Source organism: Eptesicus fuscus, chromosome 10 (genome assembly GCF_027574615.1).
Source record: "Eptesicus fuscus isolate TK198812 chromosome 10, DD_ASM_mEF_20220401, whole genome shotgun sequence".
Lineage (NCBI taxonomy): Eukaryota > Metazoa > Chordata > Mammalia > Chiroptera > Vespertilionidae > Eptesicus > Eptesicus fuscus.
The window spans coordinates 14,877,333-14,900,198 of record NC_072482.1 but is presented as its reverse complement, the minus strand read 5'-3'; the positions used below and the strand labels follow the sequence as shown (position 1 = coordinate 14,900,198).

The window sequence follows — 22,866 nt, the reverse complement described above, 5'->3', positions numbered from 1 at the left end:
GAGATAGAAACATCAGTGATAAGAGAGAATCATGGATCGGCTGCCTCCTGCATGCCCCCGACTGGGAATCGAGCCCACAACCCGGGCATGTGCCCTTGACCAGAATCAAACCTGGGACCCTTCAGTCCTCAGGCTGATGCTCTATCCACTGAGCCAAACCAACTAGGGCTGACTTTACTTTTAAGGAAGGAATTTATGAACTAGCTTTTAGCAGGGGTGGGGAACCTCATTTGATCTGGCTCTGCCAAGGCATTAGGAGTGAGTTAATTAAATGTTTGATGAAATATAGCAGGCTAACTTTTAAGTTGATAATTTTGCATGGCCCAAGAATGATGTTATAAATACCCATTTGATAGGAAAAAGGTTCCCCACCCCCATTTTAAAGTCATCAGCCTCTAAGGTAACTTAATGACAAGTCCGGTGACCACTAGGTGTACAACTTCTCTGTAATTTCACATTATTTTAGTTGCTAAAGGAGATAGGCATCTTTTGTAAATAAAGATATTAAAATGTGAAAAGGTTGGCAAATTTTTGTTAAAATATGTATGTACATGGACTAGATATTTCAAGTTATTAGCTACCAGAATCAAAGCCTGTTTTTTGTTAGATTTGTGACCTTTACCCAGTATTTTTACTTTTAGCTTCCTCATTAATAGGGGAGAAGTATTTGTTACCTGATAGGGTGATTATAAAAAATGTGAGTTGAAAGTTAAAGACCCTTTATAAACTCTGAAACGCTTATACAAATTCATCTATATTTTACATGCCTACATGGGAGTAAATATTCCTTTTTTTTTTTTTTTTTTAGTTCTATGAACTATGTTTTATTTTTATTGAGAGTATTACAGATGTCCCCCATTTCTCTCCCTTTGCCTCCCTCCACCCGTCTCCCACCCCCTCTGATGAACTATGTTTTTAATCACATCAGATTTTACTGTTTATATTTAATATAGACTTCTCATAAGGTTTAATATTTCTAAGATGTGAATCTAGATTGGAAGAGAATTTTGATGTTTAAGAGATCTCCTTCTTTGACATCCTTGTCAAATATACTTACCTTTTACTACTAAGAAGTATAATTGATTCCAAAATTTTGCACATATCTGAAAAGTTAGCTATTAGGTCATTCAATTATATAATACTAGAAGCCCGGTGCACGAAATTCATGCAAGAGTAGACCTTCCTTCCCCTAGCTGCCAGCAACGGCTTCCTTCTGGCACCTGGGACCCGGGCTTCCCTTGCAGCCCTGGCTTCATTCGGAAGGTTGTCCAGAAGACATCTGGTCTAATTAGCATATTACGCTTTTATTATTATAGACTAGAGGCCCGGTGCATGAAAATTCATGCACTGCAGGGGGGGTCCCTCAGCCTGGCCTGCACCCTCTCACAGTCCGGGAGCCCTAAGGGGCGGGAGGCGACCCAGCGATCAGGGGAAGGCAACACCCCATCACATCTTTGCTGCTGCCACTGCTGGCAGTGCAAGCCTTAGCTGGCCCTGGTTACCTGAGCCTTGGGCGGCCCTGGGCGGCTGGGTAGCCACCATCCGAGGCTTGCCTGTGCCTCAGGCCAGCCCTTGGCGGCTGGGCAGCCACCATCTGAGGCTTGCCTGCGCCTCAGGCCAGCCCTGGGCAGCTGGGCAGCCATAGTCCGAGGCTTGCCTGCACTTTGGGCCAGCCCTGGGCAGCTGGGGGGCTCTGGAGGCAGGTGCACGGAGTGTGCACCTGCCACCCTGGCGGGCCTGAAGGGACTGGGCACTGCCATCTTGTGGCTGTGGGCACCGCCATCTTTGAGGGTGTGACAGTCAATTGGCATATTCCCTCCTTATTGGCTGTGGGCGCCGCCATCTTTGCGATGGTGTGAGGGTCAATTAGCATATTCCCTCTTTATTAAGGATTTTATGTAAAAACAAGTGTTTAATATTGGAAAAATAAACTTGCCATTTTGTCAGGGTTTGCTTGCTTATGTATTGCAGGAGGATCTGGTAGATACAGTTAAGAACTATTTTCAAAAGAAAATTTTTAAAAAACTCAATCCTATATAATAAAAGGCTAATATGCAAATTGACCAAATAGCGGAACTACCGGTTGCTATGATGTGCACTGACCACCAGGGGGCAGATGCTCAATGTAGGAGCTACCCCCTGGTGGTCAGTGTGCTCCCACAGGGGGAGCGCCACTCAGCCAGAAGCCGGGCTCACAGCTGGCGAGCGCAGTGGCGGTAGCGGGAGCCTCTCCTGCCTCCACGTCAGTCGGACATCCCCCAAGGGCTCCTGGACTACAAGAGGACGCAGGTCGGGCTGAGGGACCTTCCTCCCCACCCCCCGAGTGCAAGAATTTCGTGCACTGGGCCTCTAGTAGTTTCATAAGAGTACTGGATATGAAAGCACATGGAATAGAAACTTACATTAATGTGAGACTAAAGAAAAATATAATATAGCTTCCATGAGCAGTCTGTCACTAAGATCCTATTATTTGTAGGTTAAAAAAAAAATGCCTATATTGCCAACTAGTGTATGTAGGCACACAGTTTATATGTCTGTTTACCTATTGGGAATTTTATAGTTTACAGCTGGTATTCTTTTCATTTCAGATATATTTTTTGAGTGCCCATTATATGGTGGCTATTGTTTTTTTGTTTTAAATATATATGTATTTTTATTGATTTTTAGAGAGGAAGGGAGAAGGAGAGAGAGATAGAAACATCAATGAGGAGAGAGAATCATTGATTGGCTGCCTCCTGCACACCTCACACTGGGGATCAAGCCCCCAACCAGGGCATGCTCTCTGACCAGGAATCAAACCTTGATCTCCTGGTTCATAGGCCCATGCTCAGCCCTTGAGCCATGCTGGTTGGGTCTATTGTCTTTATAACACCCCTCTGAGATAGTCAGAAATTATTGACAGGTGGAGAAACTGAACTTGAGAGATTAGTTGATCCTTATTACCAGGTTCTACTAAATTAATTAATCTCCTTAACAAAATGCTATGATCATGACTTTTATTTCAGTTTTCTGCCTTACAACATCTGTAGGATTTCATCTCCACTTGAATATCTAATAGCTGTCTCAAACTTAACATGGCCCCAACTGGATTTCTTTTTTTCTCATTTCCAATCTTCCTGATCTCAGTAAATGGTATCACCATTCAACCAGTTGCTCAGGTCCCAAACTTCAGAATCATCCTTGACTGCTCTTCTCTCACACCCTGTGTCTAATCCATCAGCAAGTCAGCTCTGCTTTCAAAATATACTCCAGAAATCTGACCACTTATCATCATCTTGACTTGTTTCACTAATTCAAGCCACTGTTATTGTTTGTCTGTATAATTTCAATAACTTTCTATCTGGTTACCTTGCCTATACTAGTGCCTCCTTATAGTATATCCTCACAACAGCTGGAGTTAACTTTTTTTTTTTTTATTTATATATTTTATTGATTTTTTTACAGAGAGGAAGGGAGAGGGATAGAGAGTTAGAAACATCGATGAGAGAGAAACACCGATCAGCTGCCTCCTGCACACCCCCCACTGGGGACATGCCCGCAACCAAGGCACATGCCCTTGACCGGAATCGAACCTGGGACCTTTCAGTCCGTAGGCTGACGCTCTATCCACTGAGCCAAACCGGTCAGGGCTGGAGTTAACTTTTTAAAACCTAAAATATTTCAAGTCGCTTGGCTTTGTTAAGATTTTATATTCTGGTTGGACTCAACTTGTTTAATTAGTTTTCAAAGCATTTGTTTCTACCTCAGATTATATTTATGTGCTTTTCTCCTGCATTGTATCTCTTGTTGTATCTCTTCTGTCTAGCTTAATCACTACTCTAGCCCAGTGGTTGGCAAACTCATTAGTCAACAGAGCGGCAAACCGCGGCTGGCTTGTGAGCCGCAGTTTGCCGACCACTGCTCTCGCCCTAGCTCTTATAACAGTGTTTGGCCTGTAGTAGGTACCCAATAAGTAATTATAAATGAAGAAGCCAAAGCACAGGTGATGCACTGGCTTTAAATGAGAGGGTGCCTTTATTGTAAGAGGAGGGAATCAAGAAAGGATGTATTAGCTTTATTAGAGAAGAATGGAGGAAGTTACTAAATAAAGGCTTTTTATTTCTCTATTAGAGGCCCGGTGCATGAAAATTCGTGCCCTCGGGCGGGGGGGGGTGGAGTTGTCCCCTCAGCCCAGCCTGCACCCTCTCACAGTCAGGGAGCCCTCAGGGGATGTCCTATTGATGGCTTAGGCCCCGCCCCCACCTATTGCCCCTCCACAGCTGCTACCTCCCTACCACCCCATCGCCATCCTCTCCCTCTGCCCGTTGGCACGTGCCTTGGCTGGCCTGGCGCTGCCTGCTCGCCGGCCCCCTGCCAACTGGTCATTCCGCAATTCGGTCGATTTGCATATTATGTTTTTATTATATAGGATGAAGTAGGAGGTATAGTCACCTGCCAGTAGTTGGAAGATTATGGGGCAGAGGTTTATTAATATACTAAAATAATTAGTATGTACTAAAATATTTAATGTTAAACCAAAAGAATTAGTAAACTGAAACAATTAGATGTCAGAGAAATAATTCTTGATGGTTGTGTCACTGGGAAGGCTTCTTGGTGATAATGAGTTTAGGTCAGGCTTTTCTAGACCACTAGGATTTGGATAGGTGGAGAGGTAACAAGGTATTGCAAGCAGGAAAAACTATAAAGATTCAAAAGAACCTGGGATGGTTTGGGAGATACCGAATGTTTGGTTTGACTGCTATAGAACAGGAAGCTGGAGAGGTCCAGTGACAAGTTTTGTCTTCCAGGCAAAGGGGAGCCATTGGAGGCTTCTGAGTAGAGGAGTAACACATATTTAGAATGAGTACTCTGGAGATATTTTGCAGAATTAATTAGAAAGATGGGAGGTTTAAAAGATAATGCAGTAAAGGTATTAGATAAAATTGAAAAGGAAGGGATTGATTTAGAGTTGCTTTTTTATAAGAAAAAATGTCAGGACCAGAGTTCCTGGTTGTAGGCATGGAAGGAGCTGAACAATCTAAAATGTCTTGGAGTTTTTGACTTTGTGTGACTAAAGACTAGTCGTGTTCTTATAGAACTGCTGGACATGGAAGCAGGTGTGGTAATAGTATCAGATATTACAGAGAAGAGTTTTTCTGTTTCTAAATATAAAGTGTTTGGTAATTGTTTTAAAATTGTGGTTCTCTACTTATATTACTCCTAATAACTTGTCATTTTGATCATTAGGTGTTTCTTATGAATATTTACTGCTTCTTACACATATTAATTAGAATCAGACTGATTTGGATTGGGAAGTACTTATTCCTGTTCCATTAATTATAAGAAAAATAATTAATGAGTGGTAAGGCAGAATATTTCCTTAGATGATATATTGCTGTTTATGGTGCATCACAATTTTCAAAGTACTTTCACTTCTGAGATAGGAGTAGTTTGGATTTGCTATTCACTTATTTCTGTGTGTGTTTTTTAAGTACAGTTAAATTTGGTTTATTTTCAGATTATAGAAAGTGTTAAATCTCAGCATAATTATCATGTAATAATTGACTGGGTCTGATGTTCCTCCTCTTCTCTCATAGTATCTTGTACATTATCTCTAAGCTCATTGCATTGTATATATCTGTTAACTTCAGTAGGTTGTAAGCTACTAAATGGCGAAGGTGTGTTTTTCTTATCTTTGTACTCTTTGTTATATCATTCAGTCATTTTTAAATTTACCTACCATTTACTGAACATCAGCTATGTCAGGCAGTTTATTAGTTATAGAAATTACAGATAAAAGAATGTCCCTGTTTTTAAGCAGTATAAGAAGTGCTATGATAGGTACATCTTATTTCAGGATCTGAGCTCATTTTTTTTATATGGTAGGTGAATACAGATGATGTTTTAGTTATGAAAATGCAATTAGAAGTTGTTTCATAAAAATTGCTATTTTCAAAAAAGTTATAAATTACATGTGAATCATCTGTTCTTTGTATTATTCATGTTACTTCTCTTTTAGCAGATAATTGAATGGACACTTGAGTTTTATACCTTCCAAGTTCACTTGAAATGGCTCATATATAAATATATTAGGTTACCATAGTGTTATCCCAAATATAGATGTTTTAAAATTTGTATATTTTAATTTATTTTCTTTGAATTCTCAGTGATTTAGTGGTTATTATTATTATTTTTTTTACAGCAGGAGAAATTAAGATCATAATGTAACTTGAATTTTTTTTTTTTACAAAACTAAAATGCAGTATATAATAATGTTGGCCTAACCATAATTGCTTCCTGCCTTTGGAGTTCTATGACAATGAAAATGTATAACAGTTTTCTATTTATATTATGTGAAATGTTCAAGTTATGAATGATTGGAATTGAGACTCAGGTGCTCAGAATCAGTACATAGGCCTGCTGAATTAATTTCTACTGTCTTTTAATGAATGGGTAGACTGATGGATTTCACAATTCAGATTTTGATGTTTTGAGGGTGCTGAAACTAGTAATATACTTCCAATTCTTTGAGTTATTTTAAGCTAAAGATGTTTCATGGTATTTCTTTTTTGGTCATTTTGTCATCAAAAATACCAGCTATAAAGAGAACATGTCTATTCCTTTTTTTAAAATTTACATTTGTGACATAACTTTACCATAGTTAAATTTTTTTTTCTGTTGCAGTATTTTTTGAGGAAAGGAGTATATTCTTAAATCTCATTATGTTAAATTAAAAGATGTCAAATTTTCTATTCTGGAACAGGATTTTACAGGTGTAACATAGTATAGGCTATTGGCTTAGTGATCAGGTTTAAATATAAGTATTAATCAGAGATGAACTTATTCCTTGGGTTCACATTTAAACTGTGGCATGTTGAAATAATCTAGGTCTCCGTCTGCACATCTGAATTCATTTTGTAAAATATGGCAAACAGCTGCATTTCAATTGAAAGCTAAAACAACTGTAGGACATTAACCCATTGAGAAGATTACAGTAGGTTTTCAGTTCCATGTTAACTGTATTTATTAGAGAAAATTGACTTGAGTGCTTCTGCTTTTAACCGACATTTTTTTTTTAATGTCTGGGAGAAAGGAAATAAAGCGCTGGAATGATAGGACTTTGATGTGTAAAGAAGTTAATGTTGAAAGAAGTTAATTATCTAAATCATCAAACAAAATGGGTATGGGAAATAATTATTTTAAAGATTCTAATAAGCTATCAACTCATCATGTCAAGAAAAATCTTATTCACCTGTTTGATTTAAAAATTAAATAACTTGACTGTGAAAGGATGATCGTGGTTATAATAAAGTAGGATTGGGACCTTTTACCTCTTACCAATAAATACTCTTGATGTGAAACATTTGCAGTAGGAGGACAACTGAAGAAAGCTGTGGTTTTAATATGAATTTACTTTCTGAAATGTCTCCTCTTTAGAAAGTGTTAAAGCAGGGTGACTGGATTTGTAAAATGAAAAAAGGACAGATTCCTCCAACAATGTCTCAGGACATTTGGCCACAGGAAAATCCCACAGAATGGCATGTCTTCAAATCCAACATGAGTGAACTAAGTCATAACTGTTTTTGGAGCCTGGCGTTAATACACAATCTTTGAGTTTAACGTTTTCTCTAGGATCTCATACCTCTCTGTCAATCTTCTGTTGGGACAATAAGGGAAACATTTTCTAAGGTCTTTGACGAAGCCAGGTTTCTTTGTTAGCACTTTGTCTTGATTCTTCAGGACTGTTCCTGGAAGTTCTTGGTTTCCTGTCTATTTTCCCCAATCTTGGATTGGTGATGTGATTTTTTTATTTAAAGCCAAGTTTCAAGTGGTGATCCTTCTTTTCCTATATTATTTGTAGAAAATTACTTATTCCGAAAGGCTTTTTGAAAAAAATAGAGCAAATTTAGACTTAAAAAAACTGATGATGTTTCATAGCATTAGCTTCTTTATTTGTTTTAGAATTTTGGTTTTCAGGTTCATTTTGAGTGAAACTTTTTTCCTTCTCTTTCTCTGCTCTTGCATTCTGTGTCTGGTGGTTTTGGCCTGGTCCTTACGGCCCTTGGACTAGGCCAGGGCTTATGTTGGCAGATAGCTGGTTCTGCCACAGAAGGTTATTTCAGATATTTCCCATCTAGCTACTCAGCTAGTGTGCTCTTGTTGTAGATCTCTGTCCTGTTGCCTTCTCAAAAGCTTTATATATGGCCTATGTAGGCAGGGCAGTGATTGGTAGTAGGTTTTTTCCCCTCCAGCCGCCTTTCATAAGGTCCCGCCCTTCCATCCCAGCTCTTGGTGAATGGACCTGGTTCAGGTTTCCTTATCAATTTTAGCCAACATTACCCATAGAAATGGTCATATTAGAGGATGTATTAGGAGATAAATTTGGCAGCAATGTGGAGAATGAATTGAGATGGAAAGAGAGAAGCTATAAATAGAGCTTATAAAGGGCCATAGGGTAGAAAAAGAGGGAGAATGTAAGAACATAAAGTAGAATTGTTTGACCTCTTAAGAACATAAAGTAGACTTTATTTGTCTTTCAATAGATTATAGGGTGCTGGAGAAAGAGTCAAAGATAAATGACAGATTTTTGAGATAGGGTGACCGGTAACAGTAGTGATGTCTGTAGTGAAAACATAACTTATAAGGAAATTACTTATTATTTGTTGAAATGCATTAAGGTCTTTCAGTGAAAATATTCAAGTTTCTTAAATTTTTGTGATTATGAAATGAGAGTAATCTAAATTTGTCATAAAAAAGCTGGTAGCAAATCAAGAAAGAGACTTCTTAAGATCTTTCTGTTTATAACAAAGCAAACATTGTATGCTTAGAACTGCTGTAAACATATGAGTTCATTTAATCTTCACAACAACACTAAGAGGGTGAAATTATTCCTATTTTACAGATGAGGAAACTGAAGCACAGGGAAGTTAAGTAACTTGCCTAAAGTACTAGCAAAGTAGCGAAGCTGGGATTCAAACCTGGGCAGTTTGACTCTGGACTCTTCCTAATTAGTTTACTATAGTTAAAGTTCTTAGCACTGCTTTATTTTATCATTTGTTCTAAATGTAATTCTTCTTTAGAATTTGCAAAGTATTTTTATTTTTAGGAAAGTTACAGTATTGCAAGGTTTATATGACCATGAATTAATAGCTAACATTTATTGAGCACTTACTGTGTAATAATTAAGGTTTTTATCTACTTGGATTATTTTAATGTTATTTTTATTAATCCTTGGTTATGGGACAGTTACATTAAATAAAATCCTTTATCTAATAAAAGAGTAATATGCAAATTGACCATACCTCTGCCACACCCACAAGCCACACCCACAAGCCAATCAGGAGCGAGTATGCAAATTAACCCAACCAAGATGGCTGCAGCCATGGAGCGAGGAGGAGGCTTGGGTTTCCCCGGTAATGGAGGAAGCCAAGCTTTCTGCACACCCTGGCCAGCCTAGGCCTCCACTCAAGGCTACAAAGTTTCAATTATAGAAGATAAATAAATCTCAACAAAAATGGCGGCAGCCACGGAGCTGGAGAGAGCAGGAGGCTTGAGTTGCCCTGGCGATGGAGGAAGCCAAGCTTTCCGCACACCCTGGCTGGCCTAAGCCTCCACTCAAGGTTACAAAGTTTCAGTTATAGAAGATAAATAAATCCCAGATACCAGGGCCTCTGCTTGGGTCGCTGGGGGGCGTGGCTGGCCTGCAAACCACCACAGGCCCCTTTCCCAGGCTGCCCCACACCCCAAGGGAACCCCCACCCTGATCCAGGACACCCTTCAGGACAAACCAGCTGGCCCCCACCCATGCACTAGGCCTCTATCCTATCTAATAAAAGAGTAATATGCAAATTGACTGTCACTCCAACACAAGATTGCTGCCCAGATGGCTGCCCCCATGTGGACACAAGATGGCCACCACAAGATGGCCAGCAGGGGAGAGCAGTTGGGAGGGACCAGGCCTGCAAGGGAGGGCAGTTGTTGGCGATTATGCCAGCAGGGGAGGGCAGTTGGGAGGGACCAGGCCTGCAGGGGAGGGCAGTTAGGGGCTAACAGGCTGGCAGGGGAGCAGTTAGGCATCAAGCAGGCTGGCAGAGGAGTGGTTAGGGGGTGATCAGGCTGGCAGACAGAAGTGGTTAGGGGCAATCAGGAAGGCAGGCAGGCGAGCAGTTGGGAGCCAGCAGTCCTGGATTGTGAGAGGGATGTCCGACTGCCCGTTTAGGCCCGATCCTACTGGGCAGTCGGACATCCCTCGAGGGGTCCCAGATTGGAGAGGGTGCAGGCTGGGCTGAGGGACACACACCCCATACACGAATTTCGTGCACTGGATCTCTAGTGGAATATATTAGGATTAGCATCAGCTTAATTTTATTGGGAAAAAAGTCACACAATTTAAAATTGATGAGTTACTTAACCATCTATATATATTTATATATATAAAAAAGCCTAAGCGAACGAATGACCGATTGCTGTGATGCGTACTGATCACCAGGGGGCAGACGCTGAATGCAGGAGCTGCCCCCTGGTGGTCATTGCGCTCCCACAGCCAACCTCTCATGGCTGGCCAACCTCCCGCAGTCCCTTTCCCTGGCCGGCCAAGTGGTCAGTGTGCTCCCACAGCCAACCTCCCATGGCCAGCCAACCTCCTACGGTCCCTCCCCCTGGCCAGCTGGCCCCAATCAGCCCGATCGGGACTGGGTAAGACGGCCCTGATCGGCCCTGATCTCTGGCCAGGCTGAGGGACCCTACCCGTGCACAAATTCTTGCACTGGGCCTCTAGTCTATATATAAAGCCTAAGTGACCGAATGACTGATCAACCAGTCATTATGATGCGCACTGACTACCAGGGGGCAGATGTTCAATGCAGGAGCTGTCCTCTGGTGGTCAGTGCACTCCCATAGCCAACCTCCTGTGGCTGGCCAACCTCCCGTGGTCCCTCCCCCTGGCCAGCTGGCCCCAATCGGCCCCGATCAGCCTCAATTGCTGGCCAGGCTGAGGAACTCCACCCGTGCATGAATTCGTGCACCGGGACTCTAGTAAAGTTATAAAATATCACAATGCTTACTTCTGATTTACTGATTGACTTATTATTTGTATTAAGGCTTTAGTTCATATAGGGATTAGATTGTGCTGTGATTTTCTAAGTTTGTATCTTATAGTAGTGCAATTTTTTTCTTTAAATGAAATCTCACTTGGAACCTTATTTATATATTGAGTTGTTTTGGTGTTCTGGATGAGGTATATGCTTGGTATATGCATGAGGGCCACTCGGAGCTCCCTGAAATAGTGCCAGTGAGTCTTGGGGTTCCCTGGAACACATTTTGAAAACCACTGAGCTCTATTAAAATATTTTAATGACTATTTTTCTTCCATTACTTATTATAAAATATGTACTGAAATGTTTTATCACTCAAGAGAGTAATTTTTTATATCATACATGACTAAGCAGTTTTTCCCCACCTTACTATTTCTTTTTAAAAAAATACGTTTTTATTAACTTTAGAGAGCGCAAGGGAGAGGGAGAGAGGGAGAGAGAGAGAGATAGGAACATCAATGAGAGAGAATCATCAGTGGGCTGTCTCCTGCAAGCCTCCTACTAGGGATCAAGCCCACAACCCAAGCATGTGCCCTGACCGGGAATCAAACCGTGACCTCCTGGTTCATGGGTTGATGCTCAACCACTGAGCCACACTGGCTAGGCTTACATTTCATTTTAATAAAGAACATTAAGTATAAACAAATCAGATTTACACACAAAAATTAGAAATTTAAAATTTTCTATACTTTTAAAAAAATATATATTTTATTGATTTTAGAGAGGAAGGGAAAGGGAGAGAGAGATATAAACATCAATGATGAGAGAGAATCATTGATTGGCTGCTTCCTGCACGCCCCCTACTGGGAATCGAGTCCACAACCCAGGCATATGCCCTTGACCGGAATCGAACCTGGGACCCTTCAGTCCACAGGCCGACGCTCTATCCATTGAGCCAAACCAGCTAGGGCTTTCTATACTTTTTGATGTAATTTACAATTGCTTTTGTTTTCCTTGCATTTATTTATAATTAAATACATTTTGTGTCATTTCTCTTTTCTATTTAGATGAATAATACTGCAGCCAGCCCAATGTCTACTGCCACTTCAAGTAGTGGAAGAAGTACAGGAAAGTCTGCAAGCTTTGCCTCAGAATTGCAGAGTATGATGTAAGTATGTCTCTGCATATCACTTATTACTATGTTAAGTTATTCATGTTGATAAAAGACAATAGAAATAACATTTATAAAACTTAACTGGGAAACTTGTACTTAAATAAAAATGAAATTGTCTGATAACATTTTCAATAGCAATATGCAGACAAAAGGGGCAACATTAGTTAAGAATGCTACAATTGTACTATATTAGGAAAATAAGTATTGGTTTATATTTATAAAACAATGAACATTTATGTAAATATTTTTGCTCTAATTATCTGTTATAAATTGTTTATTCCTATTTTAGATTTAGAAAATTATGATGTAGATTATATTCTAGCATAGTTGCAGTGTTTTCACAGAGTTCTTAGTTATTCTCAAATGTCACAATAATTCTGTTTGCCTAATGTAATTTACTTTTTGTTTTGATAATATTTGAAATCACTGTATTTCAGAAGATTGAGAAAAAACTTAGAATATTTTAAAAACACACTCAGTTTTTGAAAAGTTGCACAGTCATTAAGATTTCTTGCCTAAGACTCTTCTCAGCTTGATTTCTGGCTTCCTGCATTGAATGAGAATGCATATCTTGATTTAACAGCATATTTATTGGAAATGTCAGTTGGCACATGTTAGTTTTTCTTTATTATTGGTTCAGGAGATAATTTTCTGCATAAGGGGTCAACACATTAGAGCTCTTCTTTTTCTGATGTGGATGCATTATTCCTGACATGTCCAGCAATTTTAAAAGAATGTTTCTTTTGAAGGTTTAAGTGTCTTCCTCTTGTGGGTGTATTGAGAGCCTTCATAATGGATGGACTTCCACTTCATAATGGATGGACTCCACTGTGTGATATTTATTGTTCTAAGAAAAAATGCATTTGAGCATATATCTAATACTAGCTTGGTGAACATACTTTAAACAACATTGAAAACATTTAGGTCACAGGTTATTAAACTTTTTGGTCTCAGGCTCCCTCCACAGATGCTGATCAAGGTCTCATGCTCTTAATTATTGGAGACCTTGATCAGCATCTGTTTATGTGGGTTGTATCTATTAATATTTATTGCCTAGAGTTTAAAACTGAGTAAAAATTATTTAATTCATTTGAAAATTAAACCTATTATATGTATATATATTATATATATATCATAAATAATATATATATGCCCTAAAATCTATAATAATAAAAGCATAATATGCTAATTAGACTGGACATCTGGACGATCTTCCGGACGAAGCCAGGGTTACGAGGGCTGAGCCTTTTGCACGAATTTTGTGCATCGGGCTGCTAGTAATTATATTAAAAAACCAGAGATTGGAGACACAGTTTGTTAGATGAGATGAGAATAAAATAAATGTACTACTTTAGGAGTTGTATAAGGTGAGTCAGTTTGTTTTATTTTTAATTTACTGATTTTAGAGAGAAAGAGAGAGAGAGAGAGAGAGAGAGAGAGAGAGAGAGAGAGAGAGATTTGTTGTTCCATTTATTTATGTAGTCATTGTTTGATTCTTGTATGTGCTCTGACCAGAGGTTGAACATGTAACCTTGGAGTATTGGGACAATGCTCTAGCCAATTGAGCTACCCGGCCAGGGCCTTGTGTTTTAAATTGTGGAAAATGTTAAGGGTTTACGCTTTATACACTTTTAGTATACTAGTATACAGTTTATTAGTTTTAAGTTTTTTTCATTATGGTTTAGTAGCTTTATGTTAAGAATCTTTTATGTTGCCATAGCCAGTTTTGCTCAGTGGATAGAGCGTCGGCCTGAGGACCAAAGGGTCCCAGGTTCGATTCCCGCCAAGGGCATGTACTTTGGTTGCAGGCTCCTCCCTGGCCCAGGTCCTGGTCAGGGCTTGTGCAGGAGGCAACCAATCGATGTGTTTCTCTCACATTGATGTTTCTCTCTGTCTTTCCCTCTCTCTTCTACTCTCCATAAAAAATCAATGGAAAAATATACTCGGGTGAGGGTTAACAAAACAGAATCTTTTATGTTGTATTGTGTTAATTATGTTTAAAAACATCAAATATGTTAACTAGGTTTATAGTAAAGTGGGGAAATTCATTTTCCTATAGGGAGCCAGTCTACCAATTTACTTTGTGTTTTAAAACATATTATATATAGTCTATATATATTAAAGGCAAATATGCTTAGTGTTCATCTGCGTAATGACATCATGTAGCAACGCCCGGCTTCCTCTCCCTAGCAATGACTAGCCTCCTTGCAGTTTCTTCAGCCCAGGAACACGACTTGCTTTATAGATAGGTGGAAACATTTCACACTGTAACCAAATATCTGTGAAGTGTTTTCTCATGCCTCATCTCATTTGATCCTCACAGAAGTCCTGGAGTAGGTAGATAGGAGACTCGATGGAATCCTATTTTCTTTTCATTAGCTAGAAAACGGAAATTTAGAAAGCTTAGAAACTTGACCCGACTGAAAAGAAGTAAGAAATGATGGACCTTGAAAATGACTTCAGGCTTTCTCAATGTGCAGAATATAATTAAACACTGCTGCAGTTAAATATTTTACCCTTTGTCCTCCCTGTGTGATCTACAATAATAATCTGCTTCATGTTGATATTTACTGCTGTGTTGCTGACAATTACCTAAAAGAGAAGTTGGGGTGCTTCACTGGAAAAAGTTTAGCTAAATCAGAAAGCAGGTCTAATTAAGCAAGTTTATTCTGTATATATAAAAGGCTAAGTTGACTCATGTATGCATGATACATATAAAGCTCTCGCTGGCGCCAATCACATGCATGTGTTTCTATCTGTCATTGTTGATCATGAATTTGGCTGACACTTCTATTATAGAGAAAGCGCGAATAGCAATATTAAACTATTTCTTCCAATTAATTTCCTTTCAATGTGCACGAATTCGTGCACTGGGCCACTAGTATATATTATAGAGAAGAGTATAGTGAACCCCATGCATCCATCATCTGGCTTTAACAATAACTGTGTTTTACCAGTCTTATTTAACCTTTTCCCCTACTCTCCTCTTGTTTTTAATGCAACAGTTTAAAGCACATCTCAGACATCATATTTTAAATTTGGTGGTACTTATTAAAGCAATATATTTGTTGGTAGGTAATTAATATGCTCTATAGCAGTGATCAACAAACTATGGCCATGAGCCCATAGACTGGCTGCCTGTGTTTGAAAATAAGGTTTTACTCGTTTATCTATTATTTATCTCTGCCTTCATGCTTCATGGCAGAGTTGAGTATTTGTGATAGAGACCACATGGCCAGTAAAGCTGAAAGTATTTACTATCTGGCCCTTTATAGAAAAAGTTTGATGACCCCTCATCTATAGAAACTGGTTTTTATAATAAGAAAGCTTTTTTTCCTTTTTATCATTTATACTTAGGAGAGGTTCTGCTTAGTGCATTTGATAGACTGCAGGCCACTTAAGAAAACTGAGAAAAAAATAAAAATAAAAGCTAAATTCAGCACTTTCTTATTAAATACTTTTGCAAACATCTTCCCTACTAATGTGCTTAAGCTGGATTCAGAATGCAAAAGTTATTGTTGGCTACAGCTTTGGAAGAAATATATATTTTCCTTCTATTTCAGACCTCATAGAGAGGCTACTCCTAATAGTTACATTCATCATTTATAGTCTGAAGTTATTTTTTTCCCCTTATGAATTGCTTCATAGAGCAAAAAAAGTAGGGCCCAAATTAGAGGGATATTTTTTAATTTAACAATATTTTCTATTGGCATAAAGTTTTCAGGCTTTTGTTATATAAACTTAGAATCAATATACGTTTGATCCTTGCTTATGTGATTTCAAATGAGAAAGTGTAGGCTTACATCTCTGTGTTTATTTTGTGTTGTAGGAATTTCATTCCGTGAAGCCCTACCTTTTTTAAATTTTTTCTGCAGTTTCACAGTTCTCCTAAGTCTGTTTGTGTTGTATTGCTGTTTTCCCATCCCTACTGCTACTGTCTTCTTCACTCATTCACCACTAATGACCTGTTTTTCTCTTGGGTCCTACCCCTCCAAATAAGTAACAATATTGTAGTGACATTTCCAGGGAATGGTTTCAGGTATCTAGTTGTCAAGTACAAATGAAATTGTCATGATTTTCTATTTAATATAGCACTGGCAGCCAGTCTGTTGTGCTGTTGGAGCCTTAATAGAATTGACCATATTTTAAGTTTAGGTGGTAAATACTGCCAGTGAAGCATTCTTTAGGAAGTGCTTCTACAGATTTTATGTCAAAGGATTAGCAGTCACACAAATGCTAGTGGGTTGGGGATAGCAGCAGCTTACAACAGAGCACATTTGCTACATGCTACTTATCACAGCTTTTTTTTCTTAATTGTTTAAGGTATTACATATGTGTCCTTATCGCCCCATTGGACCCATATGTAATACCTACCCCCCCCCCCCACTCATGCCCTCACCCCCCTGTTGTCTGTGTCCATTGGTTAGGCTTATATGCATGCATACAAGTCCTTTGGTTGATCTCTCTCCCTTACCCCCATCCTCCCCAACCTTCCCTCTGAGGTTTGATGGTCTGATCCATGCTTCTCTGTCTCTGGATCTGTTTTTGTTCATCAGTTTATGTTGTTCATTATATTCCATAAATGAGTGAGATCATGTGATATTTATCTTTCTCTGACTGCCTTATTTCACTTAGCATAATGCTCTCTAGTTCCATCCATGCTGTTGCAAATGGTAAGAACTCCTTCTTTTTTACTGCAGCGTAGTATTCCATTGTGTAGATGTACCACAGTTTTTTAATCCAGTCATCTGCTGATGGGCACTTAGGCTGTTTCCAAATCTGAGCTATTGTAAATTGTGCTGCTATGAACATAGGGGTGCATATATCCTTTCTGATTGGTGTTTCTAGTTTCTTGGGATATATTCCTAGAATTGGGATCACTGGGTCAAATGGGAGTTCCATTTTTAGTTTTTTGAGGAAACTCCATACTGTTCTCCACAATGGCTGCTGCAAAGTAGACACAGTTGGTGAGACAGTTATCACAGCTTTTTTAATAACGTGTGCTGGCAGGGTCCAGAGGCCTTTCATTTTTAAGTTACTGAACTCAAGTAACTTGTACTAGTAAATTAAAAAGTGAAATCTTTTCAATTCACATTTCAGTTATTTTAACAAACTTCATAAGAATTTTAATTAATTTAAATGCACTTTAAGAAGTCTTCATTGGACTCTCCCTTATTCATATACTTCTTTACTTGTATTACTCTTTTTCAGGTTTATAGACCTGGTGATGATGCCAGGGTTTCACTGCTTGGTAACATTTAGTAATTTTTATGTGATAAAAAAAAAAAGATTTTGTTTACATGTTACCTGTAAGAATTCTGCCAAATGAAAATTTCAGCCTTATTTAAAATCCACAGATGAAAAATAATTTTTTAAAATCAGAGCTTTCTTTATATACGATAAAATTTACTCGTTTAATTATATGGTTCTGCAAGTTCTGCATTTAAAAAAATCAACACTATTGAGCCCATACATGGCAGAACCTAAGTGCCCTTAAGGTAGTCTGACAGTAGAGAAGGGTTGTGGAGACATAATTGTCGTGTAGTAGGATGTGATAAATTCCATAGCAGTATATAGGAGGAAGTGATGAACTTCTGAGGGTAAGCTTGCTAACTTTAGGTCTAATTCTGATTGCTTCCTGGAATGCCCATGAGCACATCAAACTTGGTATGTCCAAAACTGAACTAATAATTTTCTCAGTAAGATTTGCTTCTTCTCTTGGGAATTTTTGGGATAAATAGCAACAACCATTTATTTATTGTGCACTAGACCAGTGGTCAGCAAACTGTGGCTCGCGAGTCACATGCGGCTCGCGAGCCGCGGTTTGCTGCTCTGTTGACTAATGAGTTTGCTGACCACTGCACTAGACTAAGGCATAATTGTATATGTGGAATGGTATAATTTGGCCTTTTAGCATTTTGAAGTTATGAGTTGTGTAAGAATATGTTCCTAGTTCTACCCTTACCTCAGTCTAACTTTAAAGAGATTTAATATGTAAATATTTGAGTTCATAGCCCTGGCCGGGTAACTCGGTTGGTTGAGGTGTTGTCCCCATACTCCCAAGTTGCTGATTCAGTTTCTGGTCAGGGCACTTACAAGAAGCAACCAGTGAATGAATAAATAAGTGGAACAACAAATTAATGTTTCTCTCTCTTTCTCCCTTCCTCTCTCTCTAAAATCAGTCAATAAAAAAATTTAACTTTATGAGTTAGTAATAGAAAGTTACTAAACTGACACAAGGTCCCTTCAATTATTGAGTTTACATAGTACATTTAAGTTTTTCAGAAAATTGGAGGGAAGAAAAATTATTAAAGGTAAAAAGTGCTAGCATTAATACATTATAATTTCAAAGTTGCTTTAACAATACTATTGATAATAGTGAATGCTTGTATAGAACATAATGTGTACCATATACCTGAGTATTTCCATATATCATTTCATTTAATCCTTATACAACCGTATAAGGTAAATTCTGTTATTTCCCTTTAATGGATGAGAAAATTGAGATACAAAGGTTAATAATGCACCAGAAATTGCCATTATAGTAATTGGCAAAACCTGGATTTAATCCATGAAGTCTAACTCCAGAGTCAATGCTCTTGACAAATTATGCTAAGTTACATTTCAATCAATAAAACTTTTATTTTGATTTATAAAATTTAGTGAACAAATGAACTTTTACCAGTTTATGTTTGACTAGTGTGCTATAATGAAGTAATAATGTGAAAGTAAAATAATTGTTCACTTAATTACTGTTACTAGAAATGAGGTCTAATTTAATAAGAATTATTGGATTAAGTTGTTATTTTCATATTATCATAGCATTTTTTCAATGTCTTATTCCTAATCACCAAATCTTCAAGCAAGGCCATATCAGTAACCAAGAGAAAATATAATTTTTCATAGAAATGAAGTACTCAGTATACTCCATATTGTGTGATTTATTTTATTTTATTTTATTTATTTTATTTTATTTTATTATTTTATTTTATACTAGAGGCCCAGTGCACAAATACATTCATGGGTGGGGTCCCTCGGGGTGGCCTGCAGGGATCAGGCTGAAACCAGCAGTCCAATGCCACCTGCTGCTCCTGCCTGCTGCTCCTGCTCATCCCGGCCCCACTGCACCTGCCGCGGGCTCACACCCAGTCAATCCCGATCGGGAGAGGCTCGCACTGCCACAGCAGCGCTTGCCAGCCATAAGCCCTGCATCTGGCGCCCATCTTGAAGTGGGAGAGGGGGGGCCAGGACGTGATCGGCCCTCCAGGTGGGTGGTGGGATGCCCTTGCCGGCCAGAGATCGGATCCATCCCGCTGATGTTTGTATACTCCATATTGGTTGTTTATATTTGTAATATTTTATAATTTTAGATATAAATATAGCCACATTATTATTGAATATTTAAGTGTTTATCTTATATTTATATTATGTCACTATTAAATATTTTATTTTAATTCCTGATATTTACATTACACTAAATGTGTGGATAAACTTATCCTTTTACTTTCTGTGAGAGGCATCTATTTGGAGTATTTTAAGATATACACCGGTTTATAAATATAACACGATTGAGGATGATTTTCAAATTATAATACTAAATTGGTCACAATCTTTCCTGACAGTGAGAAAATGTATGTAAAAGTTGATTGATAACATAAAAGTGCTGTGTAACTGAAAGTTGGTTATACTTTTTTTTCCTTTCAGAAATGGAATAAGAAAATGTTGAGGTTGCTAGTCAACTGAATTAATGGCCTGTATTGAAAAAAATGTGTCACTTGGTAAATGTGACGAAATATAGTTTTGAATTTGTACTTAAATATTTCTATCAGTTCTCTCATGTAAAGAAAATAAATGGGACTTTTATTTTAGGATACGGTGTACATAATTACCAGGGGGGAAACAATTGTTCAGTCTTAGAAGTAGTTTCTTGAAATTCAGGGCTCTCCGACATCCCCCGAGGGGACCTGGATTGTGAGAGGGCACAGGCCAGGCCAAGGCACCCCACTGGTGCACGATCGGGGCCAGGAGGGATGTGAGAGGTAGGCCAGCCGGGGAGGGACCGCAGGAGGGCTCCAGGGGTGTCTGGCCAGTCTCAGTCCCAATTGGCCAGACCCCAGTAGCAAGCTAACCTACCAGTCAGAGCATCTGCCCCCTGGTAGTCAGTACACGTCATAGCGACTGGTCGACTGTCTGCCCTCTGGTGGTCAGTGCAGGTCATAGTGACTGGTCAACCAGTTGACTGTCTGCCTCCTGGTGGTCAGTGCACGTCATAGCGAGTGGTTGAGCGGCCTTAGCATGTCATTAGCATATTACGCTTTGATTGGTTGACCGGATGACCGGATGATCGAACACTTAGCATATTAGGCTTTTATTATATAGGATTATTAACAGTGCTCTCTAATTCTTTAGAAGGATGTGAACAGAGATGATTGTTTTTAATGTACAATAAAACTTCACTTATCTAGGATTTGTAATTAAATATAAGTATTTTAAAGGGTAAATTGATGTAAAGGACAACAAGGCTATATATACATGAGTAAGTGATTAAGATAGCATGACACAGTGCAAAGGATTGTAAATTCAAAGTCAGAAGATCTTAGTCATTTCTGTAATGGTGGATTTTATGTTTACAACAAAATATCTCCCTCCTTTCCCCCTTCTAAACAACAACACAGGGAAATGTTATGGGAGGGAGAATTGTTATATCTTTAGTTTTTTCAAAATGAAGAGTTTTTTATATTTCCTTATATAGAAGCAGTTCATATTATTTTCTGAAAAGGAAAAATGAGAAAATATAGAAAGATTATGAACACATTAAACTCACTGAGTTAAAGGGGGCCTTGGCCTGGAGCCACCCGAATCCCCCACCACCCACCCCCGGTTCCCCATTCGCCATCGGGTGATCAGAGCCTGCCGGCCAGGGAAAGGGACCCAGAGGTGGTCAGTGAGCATCATAGTGACTGGTTGAGTGGTTGTTCTGGTCGTTCTGTTAGGGTCAATTTGCATATTACCCTTTTATTATATAGGATGATGTAATGAAATCTTGATACTTGTTACCCTATATTGAAGTCTTAGAAGAAGAATTTTTGAATCTAAAAGCTTTTTTGATAATTCTTTCTAATTTTTCCTCCAGGAAAGTTGGACTGATTTACATTTCTGTCAACAGTTAGGAGAGCATCCCTCTCCATCTCTCTCTGATGTAGAAACACCATGTTGTGTTATAGCTCTTCTTTGACTACTGAGTTTGAAAGTATTTATATTTCTTCATTTGTGGGTGTTTGTTCATATTCTTGGCACGATTTTACCGAATTCTTGTTTTTTCCTATTGTTTATTAAGGGTTTTTAATATATTTAAGACATTGATTCTTTGTTGATCATATTTGGCAGTCTTTCTAACCCTCTTCCCTCCATCTTTTGGTTTCCTTACAGTCTATTTATAATTCTTCTTCTTTTTTTTTAATATGTGAGTTTTCATTTGTAATGTAGAGTTAAATTAGACTTATACTTCTTTATTGCCTCCACTGACCTACCTTCAGTTTTATACATCATAATGTGTACTTCTAATATTTCAGGCTTTTATTTTATACAGTTTATTATTTAATCCATTATTTTGTTGTATGGTGTCATTTTTACTTTGAATTGGTTTACCAGTGGTGTCAATACGACAATTATATAAGCCTTCCTTTCCCCTCATAATTGAAATGCTACCTTTATGAGATAATAAATTATTATTTTTGACTTTCTGCTCTGTCCCATTGAATTGTCTATTCCTTTGCCAGTGCTGCATTACTTTAGTTATTATAGCTTCTTAATATGTTTTAATATTTCGTATTATAGTTCAGGGTCATCTGCATAACTTTTCTTTTTAAAAGATTTTTCTCTTTTTTCCTATTTTTGTTCTTCCAGATGAATTTTTAGGAATCATTTTAACAAGCTCCAAAACAAATTCTAAGTGCAAATTTTAAGCAGTTTTATTTTTCTTTTTCTGATTTTTGCTCTATACTCAGATTTCAGACATTGGTTTGTGCAACTCATTTTACTTTTAAAGTTGATTAATGAAATAATTTTACATTTAGAAAGTTTATTTGAAACAACACTGGATAGATACTGATTAATGAGTGAGTTGGTTAACTAGTATATGATTAGAGACACTGAAGAACTTCTCAGTTTTCTTTAATATTTGTTTTTCTTGCTTAAATGTAAAATTGTGCTGTGTCCTCAGTATGTAAAAATAAGCCAAACTATCCTCTCAACTTTAAATTATATAGTTATTTTCTTATGACTGAATGGTGAGTATGATTGGAAACAAAAAACTAGTTTAATTTTTATATGTATGTTAAACTGTATCCTGACTAATGGGATTATATACAAGGGTGTTTGTGCAATATAAATCATAGAGAATAAATATAATTTTATATATATTAAAAATGTTTTTAATCCTCCCCCAAGGGTATTTTTCCCATTGATTTTCAGAGAGAGTGGAAGGGAGGGAGTGGAGGTAATAGGAGAGAAAGAGAGATAGAGAGAGAGAGAGAGGAAAACATCGATATAAGAAAGACACATCGAACCACTGGTTGCCTCCCACATGTGCCCCCACTGGGGGCAGGGAGTGAACCCGAAACCCAGGTACATGCCCTTGACTAGGAATTGAACCCGAGACCCTTTGGTGCAAGGGCTGAT

The 22,866-nt window shown here is 38.2% G+C and overlaps 2 protein-coding genes across 3 annotated transcripts in view; one reads left to right on the top strand and one right to left on the bottom strand.

Moving 5' to 3' along the window:
* The window catches only part of SUPT3H (SPT3 homolog, SAGA and STAGA complex component), a 433,324-nt gene that overhangs the window by 5,169 nt on the left and 405,289 nt on the right, over nt 1-22,866 (top strand). For both annotated transcript variants that reach the window (XM_028127963.2, XM_054722655.1), the window contains exon 2: nt 12,080-12,180. In XM_028127963.2, the coding sequence (XP_027983764.2) occupies nt 12,080-12,180 (101 nt within the window). The remainder of the gene's footprint in view (nt 1-12,079; nt 12,181-22,866) is intronic.
* Nucleotides 1-22,866, bottom strand: part of RUNX2 (RUNX family transcription factor 2) — a 222,206-nt gene that overhangs the window by 168,274 nt on the left and 31,066 nt on the right. The gene's annotated exons all lie outside the window — the stretch shown is intronic.